Source organism: Hypanus sabinus, chromosome 18 (assembly GCF_030144855.1).
Source record: "Hypanus sabinus isolate sHypSab1 chromosome 18, sHypSab1.hap1, whole genome shotgun sequence".
NCBI classification, from domain to species: Eukaryota; Metazoa; Chordata; class Chondrichthyes; order Myliobatiformes; family Dasyatidae; genus Hypanus; species Hypanus sabinus.
The window spans coordinates 54,463,794-54,480,325 of record NC_082723.1 but is presented as its reverse complement, the minus strand read 5'-3'; the positions used below and the strand labels follow the sequence as shown (position 1 = coordinate 54,480,325).

Genomic DNA, 16,532 nt, shown 5'->3' with positions numbered 1-16,532 from the left:
GAGCTAGAAGAAGACAGAAGAGAAGATGGCTGAGGAGGCCGTCCCTGTTCCACAAAAAGCATTGTGCAGATGAGTGGCTTCAAGAAGGAAGGACCAATACTCCCAAGGGAGAGCCCATTTGTTTGAGACGGATTTTGGGCAACATTTGAAGACGATGTGTGCTTTGACACAGCCCGAAGGTCCAGCGCACGAGTTAAAGACGACTTCAAGATGAGCGCCAACATGTGCACATTTGACTGTTTAATTATAATAGATCTTTTTGGGTTTTTTTCTTAAACAACTCTTCGGTTGAGTTAACATTCATAAATATACTTCATTATAATTGTATGCAGTGTATGATTTGTTATTTCTTGCTGATGGGGGATCGCATGGGCAGTAAAGCACGCAGTATTCACACAAACCGGCGTTTGGGTGGGCGAGACATCCCAACCTCACGGGTTTGGCAGGACACAAGTCATATCTACCCTAAGCCTGAGAAAGGTGGTTTTCTCAATACCGAGTCCGGTGGCTGTTAGCGAGGGGCTAACAAGCCACATCTTTAGAGATGCCCGGTAAAAAGGGGTTTCACTTACTTAGAGCCTGCATCTGTGCTTGTCCAAGTCTGTTCTCACTGCTTACTGATGCCAGCAGCTTAAAATCAACACTCCATGTCCACTATCCCGGATATCTCTATGGCTGCAGGAGGTATTAGCCATAATTTTCCAAGAACACTATTTGCATTTAGAAATCACACCTCTCTGCCTGTTCAGGTCAGACAGATGGTTTCCTCACTCACCCAACAGTTTTGTGCGTTTCCATTAACACTGTCCCATTTGGTCCAGGAACAGGCATGGAGTTATAACGGACATTAACCTGCGATTTCCGAAGCAAACATTCTCGACTGATTTTTAGACCCTCATAAATTACTGCAACCAGGAAGACAACCACACAGGCTCCAATCATCCCTGCAGAAACAAGATAACAAAAGATATGATTTAGTATTTTTCAACACACAGACATGGGACAGTACCAATGACAGACAGGTGGATTGGGATGGTTGTAAAGGTAAAGCCAGCACACTTCAGCTAAAATATTGCAGAGTGCCATTTGGTGTCTCCTTTACAGGGAATTGCTTCTTGATCCCAGAGATTTTAAAATGGAATTATTAGATGCCCGCCACTAAAGGGATAGGAATCACACTGGCTATAGTATGACACTTGTGGAATGTGCCTCAGTCATCAGATGTCTCAACTCCAGGACCTGGAGCACATCGGATGACCGTGGGTGATCCCAAACATAGCTGACTTACGATGTACAATTCCTTCTAAGGTAGTTACACCCACTGGTTATAACATCTCTAGGTTACAGTGAACTTTTATACCTCACTCACAGTCTGCACATTGCAAATCTAGAACTTGAATTAGTGTGAACTGTACAGAATGTGAAGAAGGGTTTGACCATTGTCATAGTTCAACTGGCAACTCAATGATACATCAGACCCATAGAGTCCATGTTAACCATTAGGCATCATTTATGTGAACCCAACCCAAGTACCTTTTTGTTCCATCATCCTGCCAGATTGTTCCACTCACCTAGGTACTAGGGGCAAGTTACAGCCGCCAATCTAACTATCAACCTTGACATATGGGAACACCTGGGGGTAATGAGGTGAAGGGAGAATGTCTAAACTGCACACAGGATTAAACCCAGGTCACTGGAGCTGTAAAGCAGCAGATACACTTGCTGCACCACTGTATTACTTCTCCCATACGAGTCAAATGATTCCGGATTCAAGCCCAATTGTAGTCATCAATTGAGGCCAGCATTTATCGTGCACTGCTACTTGCCGTTCAAGCGATAGTGAGCTACCTTCTTGGGACTGCTGCAGCCCTTCTGGTGAAGGCTCTTCCACATCACTACTGGATGACGCTCTCTCATGGACTGTGTACTTAACATCTGCAAAACTGAAGTTCTAACTGAGCAACATACACAAATGCTAAAGGACTCAGCAGGTCAGGCAGCATTCTTGGTGGGGAATAAATAGATGACACTGCGGGCTGCGACTCTTCATCGAGACTTCCTAACCCCACCGTACAAAAGTATTCACATTGAAGCCCTGGAAATAAGGGCCACTTTCCACGTCTTGGAAGAAGCCTCTGGGTGCTGGCACCAGTCAGTACTGCAATTTAGCTTTGCTTTAGCTGCCCTATCACAGCCCTTGGACGTGCTTGAAGATCATGATTTTTTAGTTCACACAAAGCTCATGGTTTACCAGGCAGACGCAACCCCTGTCCTTTTCTACACACCAAGAGATTAGTTACAACAGAATGTACTTCAAAACAATGGGGTGGTGCCACATATGATCGTAAGATACTTCAAAACCACCGCAAGTAAAAGCCAACCAGGGTCAGTGCCCTCTCCTAGATCAACAGTCAGATCAGAATTACATACTGAGCAGGCCATGTATTATTTGGCACTCTGCTCCCAGCTGCATTAAGGCAAAATACTGCCATGAGGCAAGAAGAAAATATTTAAGAACTTCCTCAAATCTTCTTTGGAAAAGCTTAACACCTGCATTGTGCATGCTCAACCCACAACTTGCTGAAAACAGAGAAGAAGCACTTGCACTGGCATTCAGAACCTAGAGTCCCTTTGTACGGAACAAGAAGGTCCAGCATGACAGCTGAAGGAGCACCTCTCCTCCCAGTCCACGTTGGCCTCTTCAGGAACCACAGAGCTGCAGGGTCTACCCCAGGAACGAAGAGAAAAAGAGCATGTTGTACAAAGCTGCAATTTCTTAGATGCAACATTAAAACAAGAATGAAGAGTTCTTTCCAGACTACTTTGAAGTAGTTGCCAAACAAAATATTTATCTCCTCAGCACAGACCAATGGTTAATATAAGGAATGCAGGACAGGAACATTTATTTTAAAATTTGACATTAAATATGCAGCAGGGTAGAAACTGCAGGGAGCGAAGAAAACATTAAATGGCATTTTCCAAAACAATATAATGTTCCTTAAAGCTGTTAAATTTAAGGATCAAACCTTAACTTTACATTGATCACAATCAATAGGTTTATCATCATTTCTATAATTTCTAGAAATTCCAATATAAAAGCACTTTGGTCAAGAGGTCCCTTGCTTTTGGGGATGGTCTCATTATGGAAATTAATAAAATGTCACTATCATTCCATCCCTTTCGATGAACACAAAGTCAGCTTGGCTTACAATGTCAAGGTATCCCACACACCTGACCACACTTACACTTTTGAAAGCAGTCAGTGTTGCAATTCAGGAAATGCTCCTGCCAAGTTATGCAAATTCACACTAACAGTGGAAGGACATCAACCAGATAATCTGATTTAGTGATTGTGGTCAACGGACACAGACCGGAGAAAACAGAGGAAAACTCCAAGTTAGAAAGAGCCTCAGCTTAAAGTCTCATCCAACAGTGTATATATACACCCTTAAGTGTTGAACTGGATCATCAATCTGTATAATGAAATGGAGCCTCTCTCGTTTACTGGTGATAGTTCTGGCAATAGATCACATTGATCTTGAACACCTAGCAGGAGTCCAGCTGGGCAACGCACACAAAATGCTGGAGGAACTCAGCAGGCCAGTCAGCATCTACGGAAAAAAGTGTCAACGTTGACTGGAGAAAAAATGCTGCGGAGTAGATTTGAAAGGTGTCACTTAGGTTGGAAGAACAAAACCTTACATTCCACTTGGGTAGCCTCCAACCTGATGGTATGAACATCAATTTCTCAAACTTACAGTAATGCCTCCACCACCACCACCACCACCCCCTTCACCATTTCCCATCCCCTTGTCCCTCTCTCATGTTATCCCTTTGCCTCCTTCTGGTGCTCCTCCCCCTCCCTCTTTCTTCCATGGCCTTCTGTCTCACCAATCAACTTCCTAGCTCTTTGCTTCATCTCTCCCCCTCCAAGTTTTACCTATCACCTGAGGTTTCTCTCTCTCCTCCCCCCACCTTTCAAATCTAATCCTCAGCTTTTTTTCTCCAGTCCTGACAGTTCGGCCTGAAATGCCGACTGTACGTTTTTTCCATAGACGCTGCCTGGCCTGCTGATTTCCTCCAGCATTTTGTGTGTGTTGCCCAGATTTCCAGCACCTGCAGGTTTTCCCTTGTTTAAGAGTCCAGCTGGGTTGTTCCATTCTTTCTAAGTTATTTATTGGCTGAAAAACTTCACCATGGAAATGACTGAGTAAAAGCTGTCCTGGTAGTTCTTCAATTCAGTCTGGGAAGAAGTTTTTAAGAAAATTGTGTATTGCCCTGGTTCATATTTTTACTGTTATGCTGTATGTACTTCCTTCAGCAGTTCTGTAAGAGCAGCCTGTTTGGGTTATTGTTGAAGGTAAGGGATGACGAGGAATGTGTGTCATGCAATTAGGATGGTAGAATTAGGGGGAGGTTTCCTTGGTGAGGGACACTAAGGTTGGTCTTGGTTTGGCGGGAGGTGAAGAGAGAAGACACTGGGGAGAACCAGTCATAGAATACCAGCTGGTGGGAGACCTATTTGCTCACGATGGATTGCGAGCAATGTTCGGAAGGTGGCGTGTGCTTTCATGCTGACCGAGGGCCCAGTGCAAGTGACAGAGAAGCTGAAGATGAGCTCCAAACTTGTGCATATTTGAATGGTTAATTAAAATAGACCCTTTTCTTTTAGTTTTTCCTTTAGTTAAGATTCATAAATCTAATTCCTTTAGTCGTATGCAGTGTACTGTCTGTTATTTCGTGGCACTATTTTATAACAGAGTAACAAATTACACCATCCACCCAACCCTGGGTTTGAGGCAGGAGCACTGTCTCAGTCTCACAAGTTTGGCAGGACTGGAGAGCGTTTTCCCTAGACTTATGGAGCCAAGGAAACTAGGGGTTTCAATTGTTAAATCTGCTGGCCACAGCATCCCATGAACAGACTCAACTGAGCCTCTATACAGTGCAATCCGGATAAATGGGACATATCAGGACCAGTACATTTTGGCCCAATTAAGAGGCTGCTCCAATTAGCAGAAGTTTCATGGAAATAGTTAAAAAGGTATAAAAAAGACAAATTACTGTTTAACTAAGTAGCACAACATGTATTTAAATGAAATAAAGAATAAATTAGAACACTACCAATACTGCTGGTAGCTGTTTGTCGTATCCAACGACGACAGGAAACTTGTGCTTAAGTGCTTTTAAAATGGAAAAGCCATTGGCCCTGGGCAGTTCTACCCTTTTGACCTCAGAAGTCTAGATACAGTGAAACAAGCAGACACCACAAAAGCAGTCTTCCCTGGCTACAGTGAATGATCATGACTGCTTCTGGGCCTCATCGTGCCCTTTGTCCTCCAAAGTGTTGCAGAACTGCATTCCTGGACTTTGGATCTCACCGTAGATCTCAACCATCCAGTCTGCCGGATTTGACATCGCATGGTAGCACAGGCATGTCCCTATCTCATTGGGGGGGTACAGGACCCACCGGCTACCCTCACCTAGTTTAGGCCGCCCGTCGAAGCGGTGTACTGGGGTGTCACCGCTGTGCTATGCAAGCAGCTACTTGGAGCCACAGCTGAGTGTCTAATAGGGACCAAGGGTAACTTCCAAGATGATTGTCAATACTTTCAATTCCTAACTAAGTATGAAATCCTTTCATTTTCAGTCCCAGCCATTTCTGGCATTCCCAAGTCTAAATGCTCGAAACCACAGTGAGCAAAACGGTCCGAATTATCTTACTGTTTATTCCTCGCCAACTATTAGTGACAAAAATCAAAACTTTCTGAGTACTAATACAAGTGACAGATGCCCGTTAGAAGCTCTGCGCCAACAGTCCTGCTCCCCAATTAAACGGCATATTGCCCCAAAGGAAGGAGACCCCAGCGATCTTCTTGATTTCTTTTTGTTAAGAGTTGTCCCAAATAAGGAGCTGCCCCGACTAACTGATGGCCGAACTAATCAGAATCCTCTGTATTTTTAAAGCCATGTCGGTGACTGTATCCCTGCATGTTTTGGACAATGCAGATCCCACAGGTATTACAGTACTCTGCCACATACCCTTAATCCTGTCCTACAAGCCATTGGGTCATGCATGCCTATCAATGCAAGTCTGATCTACCTGTATTAAAGCCAGAGATCCTCTGTCTTTCCCATCCAAATACTTTCTCAACATGGTAGCAACACCAGCTCTGCCATCTCCTCTAGCAGCTCATTCCAAATGACCAAACCCTCTGTGTGAACAACTAACTCCTCAGGTCACCTTTAACTTTCTCTCCTCCCATCTGAAACCCACGCACTCTCATCTCAGACCCCCCCTTCCCTTGGAATGTGAAAAGCTTCAGCAATTTAGGCTTCTATCTCTATCAAAATCTCTAAATTAAAAATGTCATCTTGGTGTTTGAACTTCTCAAAAGGTAAGCTTTTCCAACTCTGTCACCACCCCTCCCATAAGGTACGAAGACTTTTAACGTGCTTGGATCACAAGTTCCAGAACTTGTAAATATAGGTAGCTATTCCACATTCAAGAACTTAATAAACTTCTCCATTTTTACTCTACTACAGGGGTTTCCAACTTTTTTTATTCCATAGACCTCCACCATTAACTGAGGGGTCTGTGGACCACAGATTGGGAACCCCTGCTCGGCTACATTTCAAACGTTTGTAGCAAATCACCCATAAGGAACTTTGTACATACTTCTACATTACAGGCATAACATCAATAAATGCCATTATTGTTCACACTCCAGACCACCTCCAAGCTCAGCACTCACCTCCACCCGAATTGATCAACAGCCCAGGGAAGAGTAGCTCCACGCCTTTGTATCCAAAGTAGAATGTCATTTGCTGGGGGTAAATAGTTGCAGAATTAAGACTCACATTACAGCATCCAAAATATCTCATTGTATATATCACAAACACAGCCCTAAGCTTGTGAGATCACATTGAATGTATTGCACAAAGCATTAAACCTCAATGCTTAGGTCAAAGACCTAAATCAATCATCTGAGGGCTGTCAGCAAAGTGTTTGGAACTGAACTAAAGACCATTTGAGTCAGAAAGGTGACTAAAGAGGAACAATTAGACCTGGGAACTAACCAGTAACAGGGGTGTAGGGCTGCTGTCTGTGGGGTTGATAAACAACAACCAGGAAACCTATCAGAATGTTCTTGTGAAGAGAATTTAAGGCAAAACATAGGATCGCAACACCGATCCTTGCAGAACATCACTAGCCAACTAGAAAGGGCCCCTTTATTCCCACTCTACCCCCTGTCCACCAGGACAAGCTACCACCTTCGCTGTAATGCCACAGGCTTGTAGCTTGTCAAGCAGCCTCATGTGCAAGGCCTTCTGAAAATCAAATTAAACAATATCTACTGACTCTCCATTCATCCATCCTGGCCGTTAGTCCCTCAAAGAATTCCATCAGATTTGTCAGGCAAGATTTCCCTTTAAGAAAACCATGCTGACTTTAGACTATCGTATTGTGCATCTCCAAGTGCCCTGAAACTTCATCCTTAATGGCCTCCCACATCTTGCCAAACACTGAAGTTAGGATAATATCCCATAATTTCCTGTCTTCTGCCTCCCTTGTTAAAGAGTAGAGAGTCATTTGTAACGTTCTAGTCCTCTGGAATCATTCCATAATCCAGTGATCCCAGAAACCATCACTACCAATGCCTCCATCGCTTCTTAAACTAACTTTTTCAGAACCCTGGGGTGCAGTCCATCTGGTCCAGGTGACTCATCTACCTTCAGACCTTTCAGCTTCCCAAACACCTTATTAGGTATAGTGACTGCACTCACTTCTGCCCCTTGACACATTTGAATTTCTGGCATATAGCTAGTGTCTTCCACAGTGAAGGCTGACACAAAACACTTTATTCAGTTCACCTGCCATTTCCTTGTCCCCCATTACTACCTCTCTGACATCATTTCCTAGCAGTCCGATACCGATTCATGCCTCTCTTATTCTCTACATCTGAAAAAACATCTGGTATCCTCTTTTATATTACTGCCTAGTTAACCTTCATATTTCCTCTTCTCATTGTGAAGAGGAACCACAACTATTGCTGTGTTCTTTTGGTGACTGTAAATGAACAAAACCAGTGCAGAATAGACTGCCGTCATACAATGCTTTCGACAACTGCATCCTCCATATCTACATTTTCATTGTAATATTCAAGATGACTGTCAATACCTTCAAATTCTTCGCAGTTCCTAACTTGAAATATTTTCACTCCCAGCCAGTTCAGACATCTCCAAGCCTGAATGCTTAAAATTGCAGACAGCGAAATAGTTCTGAATTGTGTTACTGTTTCATTCTCACCAACTATCATTGACAAAAATCTCTGCTTTTTGAACACAAGCTCACTGAACTGACTATTTTAAAACTTTGCTCTAAGCACGGTGTAATGTTTAACAGCTACACAAATGCACGCATCTGATGCTAGTTAAAATCTGTTCAGCATCAGTTTCCTGCCCCAATTAAGAGACATAGTGTCCAAGATGCATGATGGGAATCTCGGCTGGTTTCTCAATTAGTTTTTGTTCAAGAGTTGCCCCAAATAAGCAGCTGCCCCCAATTAATCACTAGCCTTAATTAACCGGAATCAACTGCCCCTACACCTCCTCCCTCACTACCATTCAGGGCCCTTAACAGTCCTTCCAGGTGAGATGATACTTGAAGCTATGTTGTGGCCATTACAGAGACTTGGATGTCTCAGGGGCAGGAATGGTTTCCTTGAGTGCCAGGCTTTAGGTGTTTCAGAAAGGACAGGGAGGGAGGCAAAAGAGGTGGGGGCGTGGAACAGTTGATCAGAGATAGTGTCACGGCTGCAGAAAAGGAGGAAGTCATGGAAGGATTGTCTACAGAGTCTCTGTGGGTGGAGGTTAGGAACAGGAAAGGGTCAATAACTCCACTGGGTGTTTTTTTATAAGCCACCCAATAGTAACAGGGACATCAAGGATCAGACAGAGAGACAGATTCTGGACAGGTAATAATAACAGGGTTGTTGTGGTGGGAAATTTTAATTTCCCAAATATCAGTTGGCATGTCCCAAGAGCAAAGAGTTTAGATGGGGTGGAGTTTGTTAGGTGTGTTCAGGAAGGTTTCTTGACACAATATGTAGATAATTATGCCTACAAGAAGAGAAGCTGTACTTGATCTGGTATTGGGAAATAAACTTGGTCAGGTGTCAGATCTCTAAGTGGGAGAGCATTTTGGAGATAGTGATCACAATTCCATCTCCTTTACCATAACATTGGAGAGGGATAGGAACAGACAAGTTAGGGAAACATTTAATTGGAGTAAGGAGAAATATGACACTATCAGGCAGGAACTTGGAAGCATAAGTGGAAACGGATGTTCTCAGGGAAACGTACCAAAGAAATGTGGCAAATGTTCAGGGGATATTTGCATGGGGTTCTGCATAGGTATGTTCCAATGAGACAGGGGAAGGATGGTAGGGTACAGGAACCACGGTGTACAAAGGCTGTTGTAAAGCTAGTCAAGAAAAAAAGAGCTTATGAAAGGTTCAAAAAAACTAGGTAATGATAGATATTTAAAACATTATAAGATCTAGCAGGAATAAGCTAAGAATGACATTAGGAGAGCCAGAAGGGGCCATGAGAAGGCCTTGGCGGACAGGATTAAGGAAAACCGCAAGGCATTCCTCAAGTATGTGAAGAGCGACAGGATAGGACGTGAGAGAATAGGACCAATCAAATGTGACAGTGGAAAAGTGTGTATGGAACCAGAGGAGATAGCAGAGGTACTTAATAAGTACTTTGCTTCAGTATTCACTCTGGAAAAAGATCTTGGTGATTGCAGGGATGACTTACAGTGGACTGAAAAGTTTGAGCATTGCAGATATTAAGGAAGAGGATGTGCTGGAGCTTTTGGAAAGCATCAAGGTGGATAAGTCACTGGGACCAGAGGAGATGTACCCCAGGCTACTGTGGGAGGCAAAGGGGGAGATTGCTGACCCTTTGGTGATGATTTTTGCATCATCAATGGGGACAGGAGAGGTTCCGGAGGATTGGAGAATTGCGGATGTTGTTCCGTTATTCAAGAAAGGAAGTATAGATCGCCCAGGAAATTATAGACCAGTGAGTCTTACTTCAGTGGTTGGTAAGTTGATGGGGAAGATCCTGAGAGGCAGGATTTATGAACAGTTGGAGAGCTATAATATGATTAGAAATGGTCAGCATGGCTTTGTCAAAGGCAGGCCGTGTCTTACGAGCTTGATTGAATTTATTGAGGATATGACTAAACACATTGATGAAGGTAGAGCAGTAGATGTAGTGTATATGGATTTCAGCAAGGCATTTGATAAGGTACCCCATTCAAGGCTTATTGAGAAAGTAAGGAGGTATGGGATCCAAGGAGACATTGCTTTGTGGATTTAGAACTGGCTTGCCCACACAAGGCAAAGAGTGGCTGTTGACGGGTCATATTCTGGTGTGCCTCAGGGATCTGTTCTTGGAACCCTACTCTTCATGATTTTTATAAACGACCTTGATGAGAAAGTGAAGGGATGGGTTTGTAAATTTGCTGATGACACAAAGGCTGGAGGTGTTGTAAATAGTGTGGAGGGCTGTCAGAGGTTACAGCAGGACATTGATAGGATGCAAAACTGGGCTGAGAAGCGGCAGATGGAGTTCAAGCCAGGTAGGTGTGAGGTGGTTCATTTTGGTAGGTCAAGTATGATGGTAAAATATAGTATTAATGTTAAGACTCTTGGCAGTGTGGAGGATCAGAGGGATCTTGGGGTCCGAGTCCATAGGATACTCAAAGCTGCTGCACAGGTTGACTCTGTGGTTAAGAAAGCATATGGCACATTGGCCATCATCAACCGTGGGATTGAGTTTAGGAGCCAAGAGGTATTGTTGCAGCTATATAGGACCCTGGTCAGACCCCAACTTGGAGTACTGTGCTCAGTTCTGGTCACCTCACTACAGGAAGGATGTGGAAACCATAGAAAGGGTGTAGAGGAGATTTACAAAGATGAAGCCTGGTTTGGGGAGCATGCCTTATGAGAATAGGTTGAGTGAACTTGGCCTTTTCTCTTTAGAGCGACAGAGGATGAGAGGTGATCTGAAAGAGGTGTATAAGACGATGAGAGGCATTGATCATGTGGATAGTCAGTGGCCTTTTCCCAGATTTCCAGCATCTGCAGATTTTCTCTTGTTTGTTTGTTGATTGTATTTAGTTTATTGCCCTAATTACAGGCCTCATTACGCAAATCACCAGGATCCTGGCTCCAGCATGGTTCAGTAAAATGGGACTAATTCAAAGGAATAATGGAGACTTTCTGTGGCTATAATGGAGTAGGTTGCAGTAGCTACGTGTTCCGAAATTATTCGCTTACTTTGCTGTTTAAACCTATCTCGGTGAGAGCACCATGAGTAAAAAAAAAACACTCTAAAAAAGAGGCTACTTTAGAGACTTTGACTGAAATGTTTTAACAAATGTCAGAAAGACTTGATAAACTGGATGACTTGGAATCCAAGTTTGACTTTTTACAGAATTCCTTCGACCTGGTTAAATCTGAACTGAAAACGCTTAATCGGAAACTTGGAAGTATACAGCAGACTGTGAATGACCACGAAATTCATATTAAACTACATGAAGAATCTCTGCCGGTGTTGCAGAAGGATATTGAAGATTACAAGAGAATTTCTAAGGAACAACTTAAAAAATACGACATGCTACTGAAGAAACTTACAGATTTGGAGACCAGGAACCGAAGGTGCAATATCAGAATTCCTGGGCTTCCTGAAAAACTGGAGGGTAACCAACCTATCGATTTTTGTGCTCAAATGCTGAAAGATTTATTCCCTGATATATTATGGGAACTAACAAAATTTGAGCACTTTCACCGAGTTACCCCCCCAAATTAGGAAGTTCTAAGAGCTGGACAGGCTTTTAAAGATCTTTTTAAGCTTGGCTGTCGCCTTTCTCTCAGAGACCTGTGTAAACTCAAGGTTACTACTTCTGATAATAAGGTTTCTTGGTTTACGAAGCCTGAAAATTTGTACATAGTCTCCATGCTTAAATTCAACCTTGAATATTTCTCTTTATGCTAAATGTTTTAATTTCAGGTGTTCAATCAAGTAATTGGCACTTTGTTGATAACAAGGTTTCTTGGTTGATGAAGTCTTAATCATTTGTTTCAGTAATTGACGCCTTGCTATCTTTCAAACTGTGCAAAATCTGAAGGCAGACTGCATCCATTTTCTCTTTTGCTGTTTTCCACCTTTATATGGATCCTCTAATGCTACTTTTTCGCAGCTCTTTTTAAACAATGTTATATTCTTTCAGTGTTATGTTGATTTTTACCTTTTAGTAATTTGACTGAAAGTAATTATGTAGGGTGTGGTGTACATGTAGTAATTACTGAGGAATGAAACTATAAGGTGTTTTGCTTTAATTTAAATTCACTCAGATTTTTCCTATCTTTTGATTATTTATATACCTTTCGGTCTTTTACTGTTTTTCAGTAGTATACAATATTCTATATTTCTTATTGCTGATTTTTTGTTTTTTTTTCATTATTTTACCATTTTGTCTTTTTTTTCTCCCTTGAATGCCTTAGTCATGTAGCAAGCTATTTAAACCGCTTCCTTTTCTAATTATTTTCTATTTGTTTCTTTACTTTTTTTTGCACCCACAAATATATGTTGTTTTCGTTATTTGATTTTATTGTCTTTCCTTTTTACTGAGACTAATACTTATATTTTCCCATGGGTTTTTTTTTCGGTAAATAGCAAACTTACTTACTTTGATATTTTGTGTGTGTGTGTGTGTGTGTGTGTGTGTGTGTGTGTGTGTGTGTGTGTGTGTGTGTGTGTGTGTATATATATATATATATATATATTTATTTATTTACAATAGTTTATTCAGCACAGCTATACATATATATTTTCTGGAGCCACCGGAGTTTTGGGTTGGGAACGTTAGAATTAGTCTTCGGCCTCCCTTGGCTGATTTCTCTCTTTGGGGGGAGGGAGGGGGCAAATGGGTTCTTCCAGAAAGCTGATGGGATGCTTTTACTGTTTTATTTATTCGCTATCTACATGTCTGTGATTACCTTTTATGCATTACTAAAGGATACTTGATGGATTCTTTTATTAATATACTCAGTTTTAATGTGGGAGGTCTAAATAACCCATTTAAACGAAATGAGATTTTCTCTTATATCCGGAAACTTAAAACTCGTATAATCTTTCTTCAAGAAACCTATATTCGTAAAGATGATATTTCATATTCTTTCAAAGGATGGAAGGGTATACATTTTCACTCACCTTCTCAATCTAGGTCGAGAGGCATCTCTATCCTGTTTGATCAGAATGTATCCTTTATTCAACATAATGTAATTTCTGATACAAATGGCCGCTTTGTTATTGTTTCGGGTAGTCTTGAAAATAAACTAATTGTATTTGGAAATGTATATGCTCCAAATACAGATGACTTCTTGTTCTTTGAACGTCTTTTCTCTTTTCTGCCTGATTTGAATCGGTATTCCTTAGTGATGGGTGGAGATTTTAATTTTTGGCTTGACCCTATATTAGACCGCTCTTCAAGTAAAACCCCTGTCACTAATAAATCAGTCCTACTGATATTAAAAGATCTTGATCCAGAATATGCCCTATCTCCAGATCCAAGTACATATAATAAGTGTATTGAAATCCAATCCAAGTATAATCTTCTACCGACTTACCCAATTGAACGACAGCTATTGAGAGATAAAACTCAATTTTACATTCACGGGGATAGAACAGGTAGATTATTAGCCAATCGCTTAAAATCTTCTACAGTTAATCGTCAAATCACAGAAATTTTTAAAGATAATGGTACTAAGATACCCAACCATTCTGAAATTAACAATGTATTTAAAGACTTTTACCTTAAGTTGTATCAATCTGATTCTCCTTCAGATGATACCTATATGAATGCTTTTTTCAGTAATATCAACATTCCTACATTGTCTGCTGATAGCCTAACAGAGTTAGGTCAGCCTATTTCCAATGAAGAAGTGGCTGAGGCCATATATGCTTTACATTCTGGTAAGACCCCAGGACCTGATGGCTTTCCTGGGGAGTTTTATAAAACCTTCACTACGTTACTTACACCTTATTTATCCTCTGTTTTATCAGAGTCCTTTAAATCAGGTAAACTCACTCAATCTTTTAAGAAGCTTTTATTTCTCTTATTTAAAAAAAACCTAGCTGAATGTTCTTCACACAGACCGATTTCTTTATTAAATATTGATGCAAAAATTTAATCCAAAATCTTAGCTCGAAGACTTGAAAATATTTTACCATCTATTATATCACATGATCAGAAAGGATTTATTAAAAATCGCTACTCACATTTTAATATACATCGGTTATTGAATGTGATATATTCACCATCCAAAAAAATATCACAGTGTATATTATCCTTAGATGCAGAAAAAGCCTTCGATAGGATTGAGTGGAATTATCTTTTTAAGACTTGAGAAAAGTTTAATCTTGGGCCTAATTTTATTCGTTGGGTTAAATTAATTTACTCGTCTCCTACCACTCAGGTTATTAGATTACAGCGGGGAACTAGACAAGGTTGCCCTCTTAGTCCTTTACTTTTTGCTTTAGCTATAGAACCCTTAGCAATAGCATTTCGAGAACCTAAGGATATTTCTGGTATACTAAGGAAAGGTATGACTCATAAGATTTCGTTATACGCTGATGATATTTTACTTTTTTATCTCAAACACTGAAACTTCTTTACCTTCAGTTCTTTCTTTAATTTCCCAGTTTAGTTTATTTTTCAGGATATAAGCTGAACTTACATAAAAGTGAGCTATTGTAGTGGTGTGCTACACGCAGTGCTGAAATAACGACATGGAGTCGGTGAGCTGCAGTTGCAAAAAGAGATTTATTCAAACCTCGCGGCCTCGCTTTAAAGCCTTCCTGATCCCGCCCTCCCCGGGCGGGAATGCTGTAGGGGGCGCGTATTCACAGTCCCAAATCCTGCGTGCAGGCTTTTCCCCTTGCTGGTGAAGCAGACTTGGCGCCCTCTTTGGGATCGGCTTCAATACCAGTGCGCGCCGCTTTGTGCGCTGGGAAGTGGGTTGCCACATAACCCCCCCACAGAAACGGCGATGCACCCCCCAATCTGGGTCAGACTCTGTTTGGGAGGTCTGCCTCTGCGCCGCGGCACCGGAATCTCGACCAGCTGCGCCAAGTCCACATGGGCTGGTTTGAGTCGGTCCACCGTGAAAACCTCCTCTCTCCCCCCAATGTCCAGCACGAATGTGGACCCGTTGTTTCTGATCACCGTAAACGGCCCCTCGTAGGGCCGCTGTAGCGGTGCCCAATGTCTGCCTTGTCGTACAAAAACAAACTCGCAATTTTGCAGGTCTTTGGGTACGCAGGTCGGGTTCTGCCCACGCTGCAAAGTGGGTATGGGGGCCAGGTTACCGAGCCTCTCAAGTAGTCTGCCCAGGACTGCTGCGGGTTCTTCCTCTTGCCCCCTTGGGGCTGGTAGGAACTCCCCGGGGACGACCAGGGATGCGCCGTACACCAACTCGGCCGACGAGGCGTGCAGATCCTCTTTGGGCGCCATGTGGATTCCAAGCAGGACCCAGGGAAGCTCGTCCACCCAGTTAGGCCCCTTGAGGCGGGCCATGAGAGCCGACTTTAGGTGACGGTGGAAATGCTCCACCAGTCCGTTCGACTGTGGGTGGTAAGCAGTTGTGTGGTGCAGCTGTGTCCCCAAAAGGCTGGCCATAGCTGACCACAGGCTGGAGGTGAACTGGGCGCCTCCATCGGAGGTAATGTGGGCTGGTACGCTGAAGCAAGATACCCAGGTGGCAATCAGTGACCAGGCACAAGATTCGGAGGTGGTGTCGGTGAGTGAGACTGCCTCTGGCCATCTTGTGAACAGGTCCACGATAGTCAGGAGGTGCCGCAGGGGGCCCACGATATCCACATGAATGTGGTCGAAACGCCGGTGGGTGGGGTGGAACCGCTGTGGCAGAGCTTTGGTGTGCCGCTGCACCTTGGCTGTTCAGCAGTGCATGCACATTTTGGCCCATTCACTGACCTGCTTGCGGAGTCCATGCCAAATGAACCAGGTTGTCCTGATGGAGGGTTGCACTAAGTTGTGAATGGAGTTGAAAACGCGCCGCCGCTAGGTTGCCGGGATGACGGGACGGGGTTGGCCGGTGGTGACGTCACAGAGTAGGGTCCTCTCACCTGGGCCTACGAGGAGGTCCTGGAGCTGCAAACCGGAGACTACAGTCCTGTAACTAGGGATCTCCTCGTCTGCCTGCTGCGCCTCCACCAGTGCTTCATAGTCTACTCCCTGGGACAGGGCTTGGATGTTAGGACGGGAGGTTGTGTCCGCCACGACATTGTCCTTTCCCGAGATATGCCGAACATCCATCGTGTATTTGGAGATGTAGGACAGATGTTGCTGCTGGCGGGACGACCAGGGGTCGGATGCTTTCGTGAATGCAAAGCTAAGAGGTTTCTGGTTCGTGAACACGGTGAAGGGCCTACCT

General features: G+C 43.0%; 1 protein-coding gene across 4 annotated transcripts in view; it reads right to left on the bottom strand.

Moving 5' to 3' along the window:
• slc31a1 (solute carrier family 31 member 1) overlaps positions 1–16,532 on the bottom strand; it is a 76,814-nt gene that overhangs the window by 10,697 nt on the left and 49,585 nt on the right. For all 4 annotated transcript variants that reach the window (XM_059994340.1, XM_059994342.1, XM_059994343.1 and 1 more), the window contains exons 3-4: positions 6,756–6,828; positions 776–944 (exon numbers count right to left, since the gene is read on the bottom strand). In XM_059994340.1, the coding sequence (XP_059850323.1) occupies positions 776–944; positions 6,756–6,828 (242 nt within the window). The remainder of the gene's footprint in view (positions 1–775; positions 945–6,755; positions 6,829–16,532) is intronic.